Source organism: Scylla paramamosain, chromosome 18 (genome assembly GCF_035594125.1).
Source record: "Scylla paramamosain isolate STU-SP2022 chromosome 18, ASM3559412v1, whole genome shotgun sequence".
NCBI lineage: Eukaryota > Metazoa > Arthropoda > Malacostraca > Decapoda > Portunidae > Scylla > Scylla paramamosain.
Window position 1 is genome coordinate 15,842,262 of NC_087168.1, and position 20,916 is coordinate 15,863,177.

Below are 20,916 nucleotides of genomic sequence, written 5' to 3' on the forward strand. Positions count from 1 at the left end.
TGGTGTTAATACTGATATTCCTTCGTCTACAAGATTCTGGTTATAAGCTTGAATATATGTTGTTATGAGAATTAGAAGTAAATGATAATAAATGACGGAAGTGGTAATATGTACACAGGAATTGCCGCGGGTATGGTTGAAGACTTGCTGCCTCTTCAGGTATATCATTATTATTATGACCGTCTATTTATTTATCTGTCAGTCGGTCCTGTCTTCATTTACCTAATAATCAGCCTGCAATTATATAGCTATGTACGCGGGGACTGCCACGGGTAGAGCTGATGACGGATGTTCTTATATCAGCCTATCTGTTTATATAATATTCTATGTCTATACCTGATAATTTATTTACATATCTACTTATCTACCAACTTATTAATTCTTATCTTTGTAACTTACCTGTATATTTTAACATTCTACTCGTATCTTTTTATTTTATCTGGTTATATTTCTGTTTTTTTTTTTTTCTGTCTACCTGTCTGTCTGTCTGTCTGTCTATATATCTATTTATCTATCTGTCTAAGAACATCGTTAAGTACCGAAAGTATTCAAAAGAACGCTTCCCTTCAAGCATTTAAGGAATTTTATGGTTATGTTTGTACTATGAAGCTGTTTTTGGACTTTAGTTGGAGCGAAATATGAGTACCTCTCTAACTTCACTCCAATTTACATATGAAAGTTGTGTTGTAGCGTGGAGATATAGAGTGCTTTCACATTGTTTTTTTTTTGTTTTCTTTTTTCTTTCTTTTTATCTTATTTTTTGTTTGGTGTTTCAACTTTTTTTTTATATGTATATATATATTTATTCTTTTTACCTTTAAGGATATTAACAAGGTGGATTTCAGAAGCTACTTATTTTAACGGATTTCCTTTTCCTTTTTTCTGGATCTCTCTCTCTCCTCTCTCTCTCTCTCTCTCTCTCTCTCTCTCTCTCTCTCCTCTCTCCTCTCTCTCTCTCTCTCTCTCTCTCCTCTCTCTCCTCTCTCTCTCTCTCTCTGACACACGCTCACACAACCTTCTGTAACTCAGCCGGCTTTGGACTTGACACATTTTCTTTGTCTCACTTTTGGGAGGGAAAAATTTAAACTGAACTTTACCACATCTTAAAAGTAGCAGCAGCAGTAGTAGCAGTACTAGTGGCAATCGAAACATTAGTAGTTGTAGTAGTAGTAGTAGTAAAAGGAGGAGGAGGATGGAGAGGATAAGTATGAAAATGAAAGAGAGGAGAAGGAGAAGGAGGGAAGATGAAGGAGAAGAAAAGGAGGAGGATGGAGAGTAAAGACAGAGAAAAAGAAGAAGAGGAGAAAGATGATGGAGAGGAAGAAAAGAAGAAGGATGATGATAGAAAAGTATAGAAGAAAAAAATATATATTATGATGGATAGGAAAAGAAAAAAAAAAGACGTAGGAGAAGGGGAAGAACATGATAGAGAAGAGTGCGAGGAGAAGACAGATGAATAAGGAGAAGGAGAAGGAGAATGAAGGAGAGGACGAAGAGATCATGAAGAAAAGAAGAAGGGACATTACGATTAGGAGGAGTGCAAGGAGAAGGAGGGATGATGGAGAAGAAGAAGGAAAATGAAGGATATTAGAAGGAACATTGGGATGATGAGGAGTGGAAGGAGGAGAAAGGAGAAGCAGAAGGAGGATGAAAGAAAAGAAAAAAAGATTATGAAGAGGAGGAGGAGGAGGATGAAGGAGAAGAGAAGGAACATTATGAGAAGAAGCGCGAGGAGAAGGGGCGTCCCGTTGGTAGGAGGGTCTGTGCCGCAAGGATAATGAAGGGGTGGAGGCCTCGTCGTCAGAAGGTCCCCTCAGCCGTGTGATTGCTTGGTTATGGGGCGGAGCGGGGCGAAAGGAGATAGTACGTAAGGTGAAGGGGGACGGAAGGGGCACGCGAAGGGAAGGACAGGGAAGGGTACAGGAATAAGGAGGTGGAAAAGGGGAGAGTAGTAAAGGTGAAGGGACGAAGACAGAATTTTTTTTTTTTTTTTTTAGCGAGAATGAAAAACTTGAAGATGTGTTTTTTGCGTTGAATTGAAGAGAGAACGATGGAAAGTGACAGAGGAACATGTTTGAGTGGAAAGTGACTAAGGAGGTAGTTTTAGCGAAAAATAGTAAATGAAAAACGATGTTTTAGTGGAAAGTGACAGAAGAAGCCGATGTTTATAGGACGAAATTGAGAAAAACCGATGTTTTACTGGAAAATAGATGAGAAAGACGATGTTTTAGGGAAAAAGTGACAAGCAGACGATGTTTTAGTGAAAAAAAAAAATACCAGAAAACTTAACGGAACCGCGGGATGGGGTATAATCTTGTCCTTCCCCCCCCTCTCCCTTCCATTTACTCTGCCCGGCCTGGTATCTTTTCGTATGATCAAAAGATGTTAGAAAACGTTTCCAGCGAGGGAACGTGACTCGGGAGGGAAAGGAGGAGGAAATAAGATAAAAATTGCCTTAATGTTCCTCGCATGTTGCTCGAAGAAAGAAGAGAGAAAAAAGTAGCGGTCGTGTTACGTTATGAATGAAGCAGTTTACTTTGAACAGCCAGTGAATAAAAGAAATATACACAAACGACACGTCTCCGCTTACTGACATAACGTAGGAACATAATTCTCAAGTCGAGTGGTAGAATAGACAGAGTAATCGGGTTGTTAGTGCTGAGTCATTAGGGAGATTTAAAAGAAGACAAATTTATGGTTGAAAATGATAGGTGGAAATAGGTAGGTTTGTTTTTCCACAGGGACTGCCCACGTGTAAGCCTAATGACTTCTTACAGCGTCCCTTATTTTTCCTTTTTTACACAGCCAAATAAAAACAAATTTATTCCAGATGTGCCTTTACTCATAAAAACATTAAAAAGAAAAAAAAAAATCATGTAAATCGGCAAAATATGAATGTTACCACGTAAGTCATTGGCGTTGGGTCCTCTTAACACAGGGTCTGCCACGTGTAGGCCTGATGACTTCCTGCAGCTTCCCTTATGTTATTAAGTTCATAAAGAGAAGCTGCGAGAAAGAAAACAGACATACACGTGTCAATCCCTGTGAAAAAGACATGCTTATACTCACCTATCATCTCTTTCCATAAAACTAGGTAATCCTCTAAATCTCTCTATTGACTTGGCACTAACAAGGTGATTAGTAAAGTGTATTCCATTCATCTACCACTATTTGAGAACCAATTCCTGCCAATGTCTCTTTTTTTTTAATCTAACTTTATCAACATGCATACCTATACCCACTTATCATCTCTATTACAACATCCCTATTGACTCTACACTAACAACGCCATTAGCAAGTCTATTCCAGGCAACTATCACTTTATACATGTATCTATTTATTCATATCTACCTCTCTCAGCCTATGTATTTATCAATTTATCTAAACCATCTATATATCAAGAATTCGTAGAAGTAATGTATTCTAACTCAACATTTTCCAGCCCAGCCGTCCCCAGCCTCATTCTCGCTGCCTCGACGATTGTACTATTGTAGAGGCAAAAAATAATAATGACCTGCAGCGTGCGGGGAAAACAGCAATATGGGCGAAGTTTGTGTGTAAACGAGTACTGATGGGAGAGAGAGAGAGGAGAGAGAGAGAGGAGAGAGAGAGAGAGAGAGAGAGAGAGAGAGAGAGAGAGAGAGAGAGAGAGTAAACGGTCTGTGGAGGACAAAAGGCATGGAGAGCAGAGGAGAGAAAAAAATAGGAGGAAACAGGAAGAAAGAGAGAACAAAAGCGCTGTAGAGAAGGTAAAAATGAGATGAGAGAGAGAGAGAGAGAGAGAGAGAGAGAGAGAGAGAGAGAGAGAGAGAGAGAGAGAGAGAGAGAGAGAGAGTAATGGAAAGGGGAGTGCAGCGCTAACAGCCATATTAATGAAGACATTCCAAATAGAGATCGTCACCGTTCGAGGAAGAGAGCGTTTAGTGAGCCGTTCAAAAGGCTGAGCTCAAAAGGCGGCGCTCGTGGGAAAACATGGACGAACGGTGAACAAATAGAGCGTGAAACGTGTGTGTGAAAATGTTGGGAGGCTTTCATAGGAGGTAGCGTATACCGGCCTTCCAACCCGTTTATATTCCTTGTTTACCAATGAGCACGCGTGTTCGGCTTACAGTATCCCTGCACACATATATATATAGGGTATTGAAATGAGTATTTATGGTTGCTGTTGATTACATGTATATTAAGGTGTCCGCTGTTGCACAAATGGTTACGATTCCCAGCAATACTTTGGGTGTTTCTACTTTTTTTTTTTTTTTGTTTAGCTCGATGTTTATCAGGGTGTTTCTCCCCCCCCCCCCTTTGGTGTTACTCTATTTGTGTAACAATGACGAAATATGAAATGTCCATCGCTATCACTTCAGTGCTCAAAATTTGATGGCTATTCTTTTGTTATGTATGGGACAGACACATCCCTCGTGTAAAGTCGTGTATGCGGCGCTGGTAACACTGAATGGTATGCTGTGGCTGGTTTGGGTTAAAGATGAGCTGTTCTGAATGATGTGTTGCTTAGTAGTCGGAGAACCGGGCTGCGAGCAGGTCTCTTTTGTTATTTTGACTCAGAACGAACTTTTTCAAGACGCTTCTGAATGTAATTTAGACTTTCTTTTGAACTGTTTTCTTTAGGGGACTGGTTACCTTCAGTAAATCTTTTTATTAGTTTTGTTGCTAGTGGCTGGAGTTTCTCTAACATAAAAGAAAAAAAAAAGATAAAAAAAACAAATTACGTACTGTCTAAATGTTGGTGGGAGTGTACCGTGACTGCATAGAGCTCTCACTTTGTCATCCGAACGTAAAAGTTACATACCAGTTAAAACTTGGTGTTGTTCTGTTTTTTTTTTTTTTTTTTTTTTCTCTCCGTGTCTGAGTGTAATATCTGTTTTACTGTTGTGATCTACACACCTACACTGTGAACCTGCGGGCTGTCTAAGCGTTGGTTGGTGTTTTGCGTAGCATCCAATGCGTTCACCTTTATTATCATTTGCTCTTTTTAATTATATTTCTCACACGCATATGTTCTAATACCAGTAAGCTAAAATTGTGTTTAAAAAATGCACGCCGTTCGGGCTACTTAAAATCATAAGCTGTTCCCGAATTATGGACTTTCCTTTACATTGAGAACCAAGTGAAAAGAAAAAAAAAGAGCATAAAAAAATCTTTTAAATACTGTTGCAAAAAAAACAAACAAACATGTAATTCAAGCTATTTAAAATGCCAAACTATTCACGAATCATGTACTGTATTTCCCTTCCTATTAAGAACTAAGTAAAGAAAAAGAAAAAAAGAGGAAAAAAAAAGAGATTGGACGAACAGAAAACTTTCCTTCCAAATATTCGGGGCTACTTAACATCCCAAGGTACTCCCGAACCATACACTTTCCTTTCCGTTAAAGAACCAAAAATAAAATAAAAAAGAGAGAGAGAGAGAGAGAGAGAGAGAGAGAGAGAGAGAGAGAGGAGAGAGAGAGAGGAGAGAGAGAGGAGAGAGAGAGAGAGAGAGAGAGAGAGAGGAGAGAGAGCGAAGACGAACAAAAACTTTCCCTCCCCTAACCATTTCCAGCAGGCGGGGACCAACGCACCAGCGACACCTTTTACAGTCAATTTCACAATGTCGGGCAAGAGAGCAGGTGTGCAGGTGGTTTTGTCTCGCCCACCTGCCACCTGCCGTCCCTCCTCCACCCCCCCCCTCCATGCCCATTCCCGTCCCTTTCCACCATCCCCCCCATTCCCGCCCTCTTCTCGCCCCTCCACTATCGCCCCTTCCCGCCCCATCCCGCCCAGGTGATCGCGCCACCCGCTACGTGATAAGCCTCCTGACGAAGGTGGAAGTGTTGTGCTTACCAGGACGGCTGTGGTGGTGGAGGCCAGGCTAATTGCGCCGCGAGGTGAGAGAGAGAGAGAGAGAGAGAGAGAGAGAGAGAGAGAGAGAGAGAGAGAGAGAGAGAGAGAGACAGATAACATAGACAGACAAACAGAGAAGTAGATAGACAGACAGGCAGAGAAAGAGACAAACAGACAGATAGACAGACAGGCAGACAAACAGACAGGCAGACGGATAGATATGTTGACAGATAGACAGATAGACAAACAGAAAAACGGACAAAAATAAAGAGAAGCAGGTAAATAAAGAGACAAAAAAAAAAAAAATGAATACATACATAAATAAATACTTACATAAATGGAAAGGCATAATAATAGATAAGTTAATTTAAGAGATAGACAGATAGAAATATAGATAGCTAAAAAAAAGATAGAGAAAATAAAGTCAGCGACACATGTATAAAAGAATATAGAAAGGTAAGTGATGTTGAATTATTGAAACATATGGATTTTTTCAGCAACTCAAAAACAAATGGATGTAAAAACAGAAGAGAGAGAAAAAAAAAAGACTGATATAAATACACACACACAGAAGAACAAAAGAGCAAACATGAAAGAAAAGAAAAAAAAACCGTGCATGGGAATACATAAAAGGAAAAAAAGTCGTAAAAGGTTCCAATTCTAAGAGCAAAACTGTTATTGAGTGAAGAACAAAAGAAAAAAAAGTACTCCAGAAAGGTAAAATACCACAAAAATGCAGGAACAAGGTGTCAAAAGAAGATAAATAAATAAATAAGACACGGTAAAAAGGAAATTTTGAAGAATAATAGAGAAATAAGAAAAAAAAAGATAAATAAATAGTTGATAAAAAAATAGGAAACGAGAATATGAGATGAAGGAAAGGAAAAGTACACGGAAAAAAAGAAAATACAATTATATTCCACCACTAAATGGAAAAAAAGATATAGAAGGAAAAAGAGGAACAAAGAAAAAACTGGATACGAGGATATGAGAGGAAGAAAAGAAGAAAAAACAAAATTTAACATATGATACCACTAAAATTTAAAAAAAGACAAAAGTTATTATGGGAAGGAAATAAAAAAAATATTATATGATAAATTAGGAGAAAAAAGTTCATTTAGGCCTACTAGGGCGAGATAAGGTGATTAATGTGTAAGGCGTCCCCATTATTAGCTTCCTGATGGCCATTTGATAGTAAAGAGTAGGAAGAGGAAGAGGAGGAGGAGGAGGAGGAGGAGGAGGAGGAGGAGGAGGAGGAAAAAGGATACTTGGTGTCGTTAGTGTTATGATTTTTCTAGTCATTATTTTTTTCTTTTTTACCACTAAAGACGAAGGAAGAGGAGAAGAAGAGAAAGAGAGAAAGGAGGAGGAGGAGGAGGAGGAGGAGGAGGAGGAGGAGGAGGAGGAGGAGGAGGAGGAGGAAGTGCATATTATTATTATTATCATTATTATTAATATTATTATTATTATTATTACTAGTAGTAGTAGTAGTAGTAGTAGTAGTAGTAGTAGTAGTAGTAGTAGTAGTAGTAGTAGTAGTAGTAGTAGTTTTGGTTTTCTATTTCTTTTATTACTACTACTACTACTACTACCACCACTACTACTACTACTACTACTACTACTACTACTACTACTACTACTACTACTGTTGCTTTGGCTATTGAATCAGTTATCATTTCGTATCTATCATATTTAATTTCCATTCTAATCACACACACACACACACACACACACACACACACACACACACACACACACACACACACACACACACACACACACACACACACACACACACAATCGTCCAGCCTCGTTACTCTGAGTCCCTCGTTACAACTAACTACTAACGAAGCAAACAACTAAACTACAATTATACTCTGTAACTCCTCATAATATTCACCTAACACCTCCTTCTCCTCTTCCTCCTCTTTTACTCCCTCTTTCCAGTTCCTTTTCATCTCTCTTTTTCCTCCTCCTTTACTCTTCATTTGTCTTTTCATCTCTCTCGCTTTTTCCCCCTCCTCCTTTACTTCCTCTTCCTCTTCATTTCTCTCTTCTTCCTTCTTTACTCCCTTTGCCTTTACATCTCTCTCTTCTTACTCTTTTCCTCTCCTTGTTCCTGCTCCTCCTCCTCCTTTGAAGACGCGACTCTCTCTAACTTTCACGGAAAATCAATCAGGGGGAACGTGGATGGAGACACAAACAGTGGGACCTCCTTGCTGTGCCTTGTACTCGCGGCCGCTTACCAGGGAGGAAGAGACGGTGATGCACATGGTTTGGGTCTACAGACTGTATTCTGAAACACTCCTGCGCCGCACCCACTCCTCCACTATTTTCAAAAGGTCATAGTTGAAAATATACGTTTTTTTTTGTGTTTTTTAGGTGTTTTTTATAGTTCTAGTGACAGGTTAACTAGTTTTCTACGTTATCCGGGGGTAGAAATAGTGTTGGAAATTTGGCTTATCATCTCTGTGGCGTTTGAAATTTGTTTTGGTGAGAGAGTAAAGCGTTTTCGAGTACTAGTTTTGGTTCTCTCTCCTCTCTCTCTCTCTCTCTCTCTCTCTCTCTCTCTCTCTCTCTCTCTCTCTCTCTCTCTCTCTCTCTCTCTCTCTCTCTCTCTCTCTCTTAATCTTCATCACCCGTAGTTACCAAATCCTTCTAATCTCTGCCGCTCATTATCATTCCGTCTCTCTTCACATTCTTATTTTATTGTGTGTGCGTGTGAATCGGTAGGAATTTCTCTCTCTCTCTCTCTCTCTCTCTCTCTCTCTCTCTCTCTCTCTCTCTCTCTCTCTCTCTCTCTCTCTCCTTCCTTGGTTGCTGTTCTTAGACATTTCTTAAACATCTTGACTCGATTAAAGAAGTTTTTGAAGTTTTCAGAAATACTTTCATGATTTCAGTGATAGTTTGACGAATGTCCTACACTACTAATAGGAAAAATTACCCATAAGAACGTGCTAAATCATTTATGTGTCCCTCGAAAACAGTTGCTAACTAAACTTGCCCTGATTTAACCCATTTATACACCAGATCCTTCAATTCCCTTTCTTTTCTTTTTTTCTTTCCTTCACTTTGTATCTCGACGCTGTTCTCTCCTTAACCTGTTTACTAGCCAGAGAAAAGCCATCCTCATGTCTCCCTCTGGTATCGTGTCTCTCTCTCACTTCTCTCTCTTGTAATTAGGATAGGAGAACAGCTTTTCTTATGTTTCCCTCTTTGGTTCTTAATGTCTGTCTTGCAACTGGGAAAGGAAAAACAATCTCCTCCTATGTCCCTTCTGGTCTCTGGTCTCTTGAAACTAGAATAGAAGAAAAAATCGCTCTTTATATTCCCTTCTGGTCATTGGTCCATTGCTTTTGTAACTAGAGCAGGACAGAAAATCGCTCTTTACGTCCCACTCTGTTATTTGTCTCTCTTGTAACTATTAAACGAAAACATATCTTCTTTTCCCCACTCTATGTCCCTTTGCTGATCCTTGGCCTCTTTTAACTAGAACAGAAAAAAAAAACCTACTGTAACTATGATAGGGAAAAAATAGAAAATGACTTTCATTCCCCAGCTTGTTAGTGACTTGGGACACTTTCCACGTCACCTGGCCTGTCTTGTTAGGGTCCCGGTAACTGTTCCAGGATGTTTGACTTCGAATTACGCCAAGGACACGTGGGGCTCCTGGAAACGTGGCCACAGGGAGGGAGTGGAAGGAGAGAGGCTCGGGGCGTAGTGGGAAGGTCGAGGGAGGAGGGGAGTGGTGTGGGTAAGGGATGCAATAAGAAGGAAAGGAGGGAAGGAGGAAGGGAGGAAGGGAGGGACACTGTTACGTGGCCGCAGGGAAGGAGAAGGGAGAGATGTGAGGAAGGAGGAATGGTAGGCAGGAAGGAGGAATGGAGGTGAGAGAGAGAGAGAGAGAGAGAGAGAGAGAGAGAGAGAGAGAGAGAGAGAGAGAGAGAGAGAGAGAGAGAGAGAGGGGGGGGCGAGCGTTTGTCGGTGGATGAACGATGTATGTGTTATTTATATATGCACTGTTGAATATCACAGCGTGTACTTGTATGTATATGCATTAATATGTATTTCAGTATGTATAGCATTGTATATCAGTTTATCTGTGTGTGTGTGTGTGTGTGTGTGTTAGTATGTTCCAGCCTATGTATGTATATATAAGTATGTATTCACGTGTTTATACTTGTATGTACGTATAAGGAACATCGCATTGCTAACATGACTCCACTACAGCACCACACACACACACTCACACACACACACACACACACACACACACACACACATCTGGTATGCCTGCGGGCCCCTCCTCAGTATCCCTCACGCCCGCACTTGAGCTGCTGAAAATTCGAGACGCGAAAGGAAAAATGTGGGAGGTTTTCAGCCCTCGCTCGCCTCCGAGATTTTGGTGCCGACACGTCCCGCGTTTTCGTGTCGAGAAGAATATTTCCAATGGATGAAAACATGACGGCGGCGAGGGAAATGTGTAGGAATGGCGAGGTGTTCAGATGAGCGGGATCCTGCGGCACGAACAGACGAGATGTGAGACTGTGGTGTGGTATTGTGTGGTGTGGCATTGTGTGGAGGGTATTGTATTGCGTGATGTTGTTGCCTGCCTGCCTGCCTTGTTTGTTTGAAAGTCGTGTATACTGTTGCTTGTGAAATACTGTGTGAGTGGTGTTAGGTGTGTTAGTGCTACGTGTTTGCATTGTTCTTTTTTTTTTCGTGTGTGTGCGTATTTATTTGTCTCTGTGTGAAAATATGTTAGGCTGCAGCAAGGAATAATATTTGTTGCATAAGAATGTAAATGGTTCTCATATTATGCTTGGCCTTGCTATTTTACGTTATTTTCTTTCGCTTTATATAAGAGCGCGTTACGATGAAACAAAAAATATGTGTTTGTTGTATTATAATGTAAATGTTATTTCTTTTGCATACTTTGTTTTAACATTACGATAAGACAGGTAGTGTTTTATGCATACCTACAGTGAAGTGTTTTTTTTTTTTTTTTTGTAAATTTTGTGATATGTGTCGAGTTTTCATGTTCATTGCTCTTCTGTAGGTTGTGTTGGGTAACTTCAGTAATCTATACCGTGTTATTTGCTTTCCTGGCATTACCTGCTGTTTGTGAGTTAGTCTTGATAATAATATAGTAGAATAGAAGAAAGGCGCTGTTTGAGAGAGAGAGAGAGAGAGAGAGAGAGAGAGAGAGAGAGAGAGAGAGAGAGAGAGAGAGAGAGAGAGAGAGAGAGAGAGAGAGAGAGAGAAACAGACAAACAGACAGAGACAGAGAGACAGAAACAGACACAGACAAACAAAGAGACAAAACCATAGAGACGCCATCACACAGAAGAGGCAGTGGTCAAGCAGCAGCGGCGGCAAACCAAACTTGAAGGCGGTGAACAGGTGTGCAATATTCTTCAGAAGGGGAGTGTCGCAAACCAGGGGATCATGGGAGGGATGTCGCCGCCACGAGTGACAAGGAAAGGGAGGCGAGAGGAGAAATATGACTGTGGTGCTGGTGAGGAGGGCAAAAACAGGAGGTGTCACGTCAGAGAGAGAGAGAGAGAGAGAGAGAGAGAGAGAGAGAGAGAGAGAGAGAGAGAGAGAGAGAGAGAGAGAGAGAGAGAGAGAGAGAGAGAGAGAGGGAAATTGTGGAAGGTAATTCATATTCACACTTTCTCTCCTACACACACACACACACACACACACACACACACACACACACACACACTGTACTTAAGTAAACTCTGAATGAACTTCCTTTCCTCCTTCTCCTCTTCCTCCTCCTCCTCCTTCTCCTCCTCCTCCTCCTTACCTCTGAATCTCCCATTTGCCCTCAAGCCCATACTTTCCACACCTCCCCTCCACATTCCACACCTTCCCTCATTCATCGCTCCCTCTCTCCTTCAAGCTCCGCGCCCGAGGGATGGATATTAATGTGTTGTTAATCGGGCCATTAGTGGAGGAGGGATAAGAAACCTTGGCGTGGAAAAGATGAGAGAGAGAGAGAGAGAGAGAGAGAGAGAGAGAGAGAGAGAGAGAGAGAGAGAGAGAGAGAGAGAGAGAGATGAGGGGAGGTGGAGTTTCAGTTGCTGTTACTTCATGAAATATTGAAAAGTCTTGAGTTGTACACGCAATGTCTTAATAGATACTCGAGAAATTTGGGTCTCTCTCTCTCTCTCTCTCTCTCTCTCTCTCTCTCTCTCTCTCTCTCTCTCTCTCTCTCTCTCTCTCTCTCTCTCTCTCTCTCTCTCTCTCTCTCTCTCTCTCTCCAGTGAGTCATGTTGGCGTGACTCACTGGAAGATTGCAAGGGAAGGTCCTCTTATCCCCCCTGGTCCTTCCCGCCGCCTCCACACACCAGCCTATTCTTCCTTCCCTCTAGCATGATATTACTGAACGATTATGAAGATTGTAAGCCAACTCCCGGTTAACTGTGATTGCTAGTACGATACATAGCGCTAGTTTAGGCGTCTCGTTATCGTTGGTAGCAAATAGGAGCAGTGATATTGTATAAGAATAGGTTTTAAGAACAGGATCCATAAAAGCAGAAAATAAGGGAATTTGTAAGTAACCATCAGGCATATACGTTGCAGTCCCTGTATGAAATGTGCCTGCCTGTTTTGACTATGAATGTACAGTCACGGCCAAAAGTTTGTTCACGTACTGTATTCTTTTCCACTAATTTAACCGTTTTGTCTCCACCGTAAGTCCTCCGATGTGTTGCCTGTCACCTTACAGCACCTGAGAAGTGAAGGGTTCCAAGGAGATCAGAGGACGTGAGACTGAAGGAACACGTTAAACACAATGAAAGTGAGAGCGTCAGGTTACAAGACTTCTGGCCGCGACTGTACTTGGTATGCTAACCTCTTTTTTCATTCAGTTAATGGAAAAAAAAAAAAGTCGTTTGTCATTTCTTTCAGTCCATTCCAGATATCAGTATTTCTGTGAGGGGGAGCCCGCCACATTTTTTTTTTTAACCATTTCAATCTTCTTAAATCAAAATGGTATCATTCCTGAATTTTGGATCCTTAATCTAGTCTTTTTTTTTTTTTTATCTCCAACTTCTGAAATGATTCCTAGATTTACGAACACCAGAGAGAAAACAGGATATATGTTTTACCGTGATGTGTTTTGGCAATGTTTGTATTGTTTTTGTAATATCACGTGAGAGTTGAACGCTGGTGGATTTGGAGAGCATTACTGCATTCATGTTGGTGTTGATTGCTTCCATGATAAGCTGAGAGAGAGAGAGAGAGAGAGAGAGAGAGAGAGAGAGAGAGAGAGAGAGAGAGAGAGAGAGAGAGAGAGAGAGAGAGTGTGTGTGTGTGTGTGTGTGTGTGGAGATCCGGCCATTAGATGATGGTTCTTGGGAAATGGAACTGAAAACTTTCCTTTTTGACTCACGGAACTTTTAATATCTAGATACATCCCGTGGCTCTCTCTCTCTCTCTCTCTCTCTCTCTCTCTCTCTCTCTCTCTCTCTCTCTCTCTCTCTCTCTCTCTCTCTCTCTGCTCGGTTCGCCTCAATGTATTTTCGTATTTTCCTTTCATCATTCGATATTAATGTTTCCTTTTCTTCTTCTTCTTCTTCTTCTTCTTCTTCTTCTTCTTCTTCTTCTTCTTCTTCTTCTTCTTCTTCTTCTTCTTCTTCTTCTTCTTCTTCTTCTTCTTCTTCTTCTTCTTCTTCTTCTTCTTCTTCTTCTTCTTCTTCTTCTTCTTCTTCTTCTTCTTCTTCTTCTTCTTCTTCTTCTTCTTCTTCTTCTTCTTCTTCTTCTTCTTCTTCTTCTTCTTCTTCTTCTTCTTCTTTATTTTTATTTTTTTCTTGTTCTTGTTCTTCTTGTTCTTGTTCTTCTTCTTTTTCTTGCTCTTCTTTTATTTGTTCTTCTTCTCCTCCTTCCCCTTTTCTTTCTTCACGTCTCTATTAACATGCCTATACAAAGAAACATCACGAAAAAACACATATACAAGTACTTTCCCTTGACGAAATTCAAAACACTGGCCACAATAAGCCTTTCTTTACGTAATACATTATATACTCGTAATTTTTCTCCCATCTTAACCTCCTTGCTCCTCCTCTTCCTCTTCTCCTTAGGCTTGATATCTGTGGCTTGTGTACATCAAATATTTGGTCTGTGATTTTCCTTTTCATATTCAGCCCTCGAGAATTAAATGAAATGCAAATACTGTCAGATGAAAAGTAAACTAAAGCCTTGTATTTTTATATAGTCATTATAGAAAGGTTTATATGTATGTAGATTTTCTCTCTCTCTCTCTCTCTCTCTCTCTCTCTCTCTCTCTCTCTCTCTCTCTCTCTCTCTCTCTCTCTCTCTCTCTCTCTCTCTCTCTCTCTCCCCAGTACCTTTGAATTCAGATGGGAGAGAAAAAGCGGAACGTAGATAAAAAGTATAATTTGACAGGGTGAGTTGGACAGCTCCCAAGGCGACTCCTGGGAAGTCGCAGCGAGGGGTGACCTGAGGCATTGTGGGAATTGTGACCTTGTGAGTAATGGTGACCTTGCTTTGTATCATTGGGACGAATCTATTGTGTTTTTTTTTTTTTTTCAGGCATGTTGATGTTGCGGTTTGCTTGTTATGGGTGGCTGTATTTTACCGAGTTATAGAAGTTAAAAACGAGATATTTGATTGTGATGTTTGGTGGGTGTCTCATTGATCAGAGAGAGAGAGAGAGAGAGAGAGAGAGAGAGAGAGAGAGAGAGAGAGAGAGAGAGAGAGAGAGAGAGAGAGAGAGAGAGAGAGAGAGAGAGAGAGACAGACTGAATCAAACACAGACAGAGAAAGGGAGAGAAAGTCAGACACAGAGCCAGGCAGCCAGCCAGACACACACACACACACACACACACACACACACACACACACACACACACACACACACACACACACACACACACACACAAAGGATACAACGAAACCTTCATCAGTTAACCTTCAGCTGCAGTTGCTATTGAATTCCCAACTGCATCTGGAGGTCACGTATCCCAGGTTCGAATCCCTCAGCAGCCCACGTGTCGCCCAGTAATGTGGTGGCGGCGGGCGAGGGCTGCAGCGCGACAGAGAGGCATAACTTGGTATCTGGGGATGCTTGTTAGGGATGGCGCTGGCTGGCGGGGCTCTTAACAGGACATTCCTAACCTCTTATCCCCTTTGGCACAACTTCTAGGTCTGGATTTAGTGGCGCATATTTTGAATCGCGAGTGTAGTGAGCATTGTGTATGTTTCCTGGGAAGTGGTTTGTTTACTTATATATATTTTTTTTCATGTTTTTAGATGTTTATAGATACATGGATAGATAGATAAATAGATAGATAGATAGATGGATAGGTAGTTAGATATATAGATACATACATACATACCTACATACATGTATCGGTAGGTGGATAGATAAAGAGGGAGGAATAGATAGATAAGTAGATCGGTAAATAGTTAGGCTCATACGTATATACGTAAATATATCGATAGTAAGTCAAAAGAGAGACAAAGTTTATAGATAGGTAGGTGGTTGGGTAGCAGAGAGAGAGAGAGAGAGAGAGAGAGAGAGAGAGAGAGAGAGAGAGAGAGAGAGACAGACTGGACACATTCCTTGGTGTTCATGTCAGTGGTGGAGTTGTTCACTGGAATTCTTGCCTTGAATTTTCTCGCGTGTGACTTTGTGATGATGTGACACGCGCCTGTTTGTCTTAGAATGAAGCCGTAACTCAAACTTCCCTCCCTCAAGTTAGCGCCTCGCCTCCTTTCACGGGGCGGGAGGAGCTGGCTAGCCCGCTCTGTGCCACTTCCCTCTTAACTTACACGTTGGGAGGACCTCAAAGTTGGCAGGAATCAAAGACCCATGCGAATGTTCCAGCAGCCGCCGCGCACGCAGGATACGGAGCGGAGCCATAGGGAACACTGAGGAACTTGTGGGATTTACGTAACTTGCTGTGGTGTGTACCGTATGACCGCTATCCGTATTCTTAAGTTTTTATAATACTTTTTGTCTTGGTTGTGATGCGTTCCGAGTGACCGCTGCTCGTATTGTTAAGTTTTTATAATGTTTTCCTCCTCTGTGAGATGCTTCGTTTGACTTCTGGCTGTATAGTTAAATTGTTATACTTTTTTCCCCTCTCTCTGTTGTAAAGTGCTCGGTATGGCCGGTGCCGTATTCCAAAATTTTCATAATATGCTTGTCTTATTCCTTTTAACAATTGCACATTCCTTTCCCTGTTGTACATTTTTTCTTGCTATCAGTTGTTTTAAAATACGTTAGATACTTATGCATTAGTTTCCGAAAAGCTCTAGTTAAAAAATACTCACACACTTCTCCAAACTAAAGAAAGAATGACAATAGTAATCGTATCATCAGACACTGTTGGAAGTCATCTGTGTTTTCAAGGCGTTTTTCATGATTATACTAATTGATTAGCAAGGATTCTGCATCGTCAGTAGGAAAACACATATAAAAACCTGACCATTCATTTCTTTGGCTTTTCAAAATATTTATGAGAGAACAAGGCGTTTTATGATGCGGTCCTGTGTTTTCTTTTCTTCTTCTTTTTTTTTTTCGATCCCGTCGCCTTCACCTCAAACACTCACGGGAGAAGAGACATTAGTGATGGCCCATGAGAGAGTTCCTGTCGTGTCGGTTAAATAATACAGCTAACTAACTGCGGCACGCAACACACACACACACACACACACACACACACACACAGGCTCACTCTTATTTATCGAGGGATTGCATGCTTATCACACTGCTACGATTGCGTGACTGAAAAAAAAACTACACATTCAGACTCATGATAATTATACGCACACACATACACACACACCTTGTAGCACATTTTTACTTTATTGCCACAGACGTTCAATGGAATAATTCATGGTAGCTTCCAAAAGTTATGAGACGTAGCGTAGGTATATACAAGTTTTCTCTCTAACTTGTGTGCAGGAAGTAGACAAAATAATCTCTCTCTCTCTCTCTCTCTCTCTCTCTCTCTCTCTCTCTCTCTCTCTCTCTCTCTCTCTCTCTCTCTCTCTCTCTCTCTCTCTCTCTCTCTCTCTCTCTCTCTCTCTCTCTCTCTCTCTCCCCCTTCCTCCCTCATTCTCCAGCAACACTTCAAGGTAAACACTGTGTAATATTGGCAGCGGCTTTCGCTCTGCTAGGTATTTACAACCCCCACCTGTTAGTCTCCCTTTGTTGGCTACCTAGGCAGGGTAAGTGAGCCGTGACCCGCTGCCGACACGTGCATCTCCCTCTAGGAGCTCAGGTGATACTAGACGCTAATGTGAGGCAGGCTTGCGGTGGCTCAGGTTTAGTTGTCTCGGTAATGTTTTCCTCTTTGGTCGTGGTGGTGGTGGTGGTGGTAGTGGTGGTGTTGGTGGTAGTGGTGGTAGTGGTAGTGGTGGTGAAGGGGAGGAGGAGGATATTGATGTTACGTGGTGTATTTACATCAGTATGGTCAGAGCAGAGAGAGAGAGAGAGAGAGAGAGAGAGAGAGAGAGAGAGAGAGAGAGAGAGAGAGAGAGAGAGAGAGAGAGAGAGTATAGGAATAAAGCATAAATTAACATTTTTGTTTAGCTCACATCATAACCTCCTTGGGAAACGTGAGAGAACCACACACACACACACACACACACACACACACACACAGAACAGAAACCCTCTCAAAAAAAAAGACACGAGTCATGCCACACTAAGACATCACCACCACCACCACCACAAACAAACAACAAACAGCAGCAAACACATTACCAGTCCACTCGGGGCGACGCATCCTGGCACGACAGTTGACCAGCTGGACCATTGCGTCACTGTGCAGTCCCGGTTCACCACACAGGTCCGCACTCTCTCCGCCACTCGTTTTCGCCCAGCCAGACACACGCTGGAAAAGAGAGAGAGCGAACGAACTGAATGAAAATAAAATAAAGGACTTTGCAAATATATATACTGTTCATAACCCGTGTATTGAAAAGACTCTTCAGATTTGTATGTTTTTTCCCTGTTGTTGGTGTTGTTGCTGGTGGTGGCGATGGTGGTGGTTGTATTGTTGTTTGTTAATTACAGGGTATCTTTTTTTTATTGTTTCTGTGTTACTTCGTTTAATTACAGGTTTGTGAGGGAGAGAATGAGTGGGTTGCTGTGTTTGCGCCTCGTCTATCATTTCTGGGAAGCAGTGTGCAGTTTACATGAGAGAGAGAGAGAGAGAGAGAGAGAGAGAGAGAGAGAGAGAGAGAGAGAGAGAGAGAGAGAGAGAGAGAGAGAGAGAGAGAGAGAGAGAGAGAGAGAAGCATGCAGGCAAAGAAAGACTGAAAAAAAAACAGAGATACACACATCAACTCACACCTACCCACCCACCCACACACACACACACACACACACACACACATAATGAAAGTGCTGTCTTACGTAACACTTGCAAAATAAACAGCTATATCTTTCCTAGCCTGAGTGACACGGTTTTGAATACAGAGTGGCGTCTTGCATAACCCAAGCGGCTCGTCAGACTAATTCCATTGATTCTGTCAGTCTTATTTCCCTCCGCATTGCTAATCCCTTCACTGCTTCCTGGCTCATCGTTCCCAAGTCACAAAGCACAATGAGACTTTTTTTTTTTTTTTTTGTAATTTAAGGTCGCTTACAGACATGATACTGGCAAGAAACTGGATAATCTTATGTACCTTGGCAAAGTTTTCTGTATGGATGATATTGAAATAACTTAAGCGTTTATTTGAGTGGTAGGTCAAGTTAGGTTAGGTTGCGTTAGTCTAGGTTAGGTTAGGTTAGGTTAGGTTAGTCTAGGTTAGGTTAAGTTATGTTACGTTAGTCTAGGTCAGGTTAGGTTATGTTATGCTACGTTACGTTAGTCTTGGGTAGGTTAGGTTAGGTTAGGGTAGGTTAGGTTAGGCTAGTTTATGTTGCGTTACGTTAGGTTAGGTTAGGTTAGGTTAGGTTACTTTAGTTTAGGTTACGTTAGGTTAGGTTAGGTTAGGTTATATTAGTTTAGGCTAGGTTACGTTATGTTTAAATCTATTCAGTTTATTAATTTCATTGCTGATCTCATCATTGTACAGATCACGATCCTCAAAGTTACCATCAAAAATTTGTATAATCTGCCTCCCCCTTTTTTTTATCCTTCCACATCAATTTCACCTTTTTAAACCTCCTTCATTATAGTCCGTGCTTGTAAATATTATGCATAACGCTCTTAGTCCTCTGCATTATTATTATTGGCAGTAAATGGTGAATATCTTATGTTATTCTTGACGCCTCAGGATCTTATTGTCATTACTGTATTTCTCTGTGTCGTGTTTTTGTAGGGAAGTGACAAGACTCGCCCGGGTAATGGTAAAGAAATTAAAGACCCCTGGGCATTCCTTTTACCCTTTCTTTCCACGCTGCTGTTACTTTGCTGCGATGACACTTGAAGGAGAAGAGAAGAGCCTTTGTTTCTTCACTTTCTTCACTCTTTTGTGTTAAGAAGGAATGATTTTTGTAATATTCTTAGAGTTACGGATATAAGAGTAAAAGAAAGAGGAGTGTACCAGCCAGCCAGCAAGCCAGACACCCATGCAGACAGACAGACGGAAAGAGAAAAGGTCACGATGAAGAGAAGAAGGCAAAAAGAGTGGAAAGGCGAAGGTAACGAGGACCGGGCGAGCGAGTCAGTATGAAGGCGAGCGACGTGAAAGGAAGTCTTGACGTGAAGGTTTATACGCCATGGAAATAGAGGCAGGAAATGAAAGGAGGCGGCGGCGGAAACGGAGATGGAGGAAGAGAAGGAAGGAGAGAGAGAGGGAAAAAAAGAGAGAGAGAATAAATTATACAGTCCGTCAATGGGAAATGTAGCAAAGTAATTACCACTCCTTTTCATTTTAACTCTTTTACTAGGATATGCAACACTTCACAACACTAAAAGCAACAAAATCTTTATAAAAATCTACGAGGAAGAAAAGGGGTCAATAAAGAATAGATTTTGCAGTTTCTAGCTGATGCAGTGTTTGAAGGTGACCGTAGAACAAGAAAGGATGTCTCAAAGATGTGTCAAATAGCAGTGACAGCGTTAATTAGTCCTCTGTTGACACATGATTACAAATTTTTATCAGTCCGTAATGAATCTGTTTATCCCCCGTGTCAGTGTAGTGGGCTGACCTTCTCTTTGTTCTCCAGTGACTTCATCCTTGAATGATTTTTTTTTTTACCTGAATTAATGTCTGTTGTGGATCTTGATTTCTTGGGCTCCATTTAATTTACACAGGACATGAAAAGGAGTAAGAAGAGATCGTCCACAACCACAAAAAAAAAAAAAAAAAAAAAACTAGGGGAGACATTTTTAGGCGGCCAAACTTAGAAAAATAAGGATGTAAAATGAGATACGTATGGTAAAGAGAAGAGCGGTATTCGATAGATGATGAATGTTGATAATGATAATGAGGGAAGCACTATTTGATAACCAGTAAGGAAGGAAAAGGACGATAAATGAGATGATTATGATAAAGGGGAGACCGTCATATGGTAACTAATAATGAAAAAGAAGAATGATAAATGATGTTAATGATAATGGTAAAGAGGACAGCACCGTATAATAACTAGCAAAGAAAGATAGATAAATAAAAGGATAAAAGGATAAAAGGACGATAAATGATGATAATGACAATGCTAAAGAGAAGAACGCCATATGATCTTGCTGTGGCGTCTTTGTTTAATTGTTGAAGTAGATGGAACAGTGGAGAAACAAGAGGGAAAGCGGAAAGTGAGAGAGAAAGGACAAAAATAAAGCACGCTCGATCCTGTCTGCAAACAAAACCGCAAACTCAACGTTTCAAGAGACACTAAGAAAAAGATGAGTTTGTGGGATAGTTTCATGCTGTGTCCCTGAGGCGAATACGTGGGCAGGTTACAAGTTTTTGTCGGAGGAATGCATATTAATTTTTTGGCCTCAATATTCAAGGGAGTTTTGGTGTTTTAAATGCACACAACCCTTGGCCAGTCTTTTGTTCCGCATTGAATAAAGGATCGCAGTGCGTGGGCTGGGCGGCCGCTGTCCATGTCCTGCTCCGATGGGACTGAGTGGACGAGGACTCG

At 41.2% G+C, this 20,916-nt stretch overlaps 1 protein-coding gene across 1 annotated transcript in view; it reads right to left on the minus strand.

Annotated features, from left to right (window-relative positions):
• LOC135109366 (thrombospondin type-1 domain-containing protein 7A-like) overlaps positions 1–20,916 on the minus strand; it is a 214,746-nt gene that overhangs the window by 100,331 nt on the left and 93,499 nt on the right. The window contains exon 3 of the mRNA XM_064020758.1: positions 17,587–17,716. Within this exon, the coding sequence (XP_063876828.1) occupies positions 17,587–17,716 (130 nt within the window). The remainder of the gene's footprint in view (positions 1–17,586; positions 17,717–20,916) is intronic.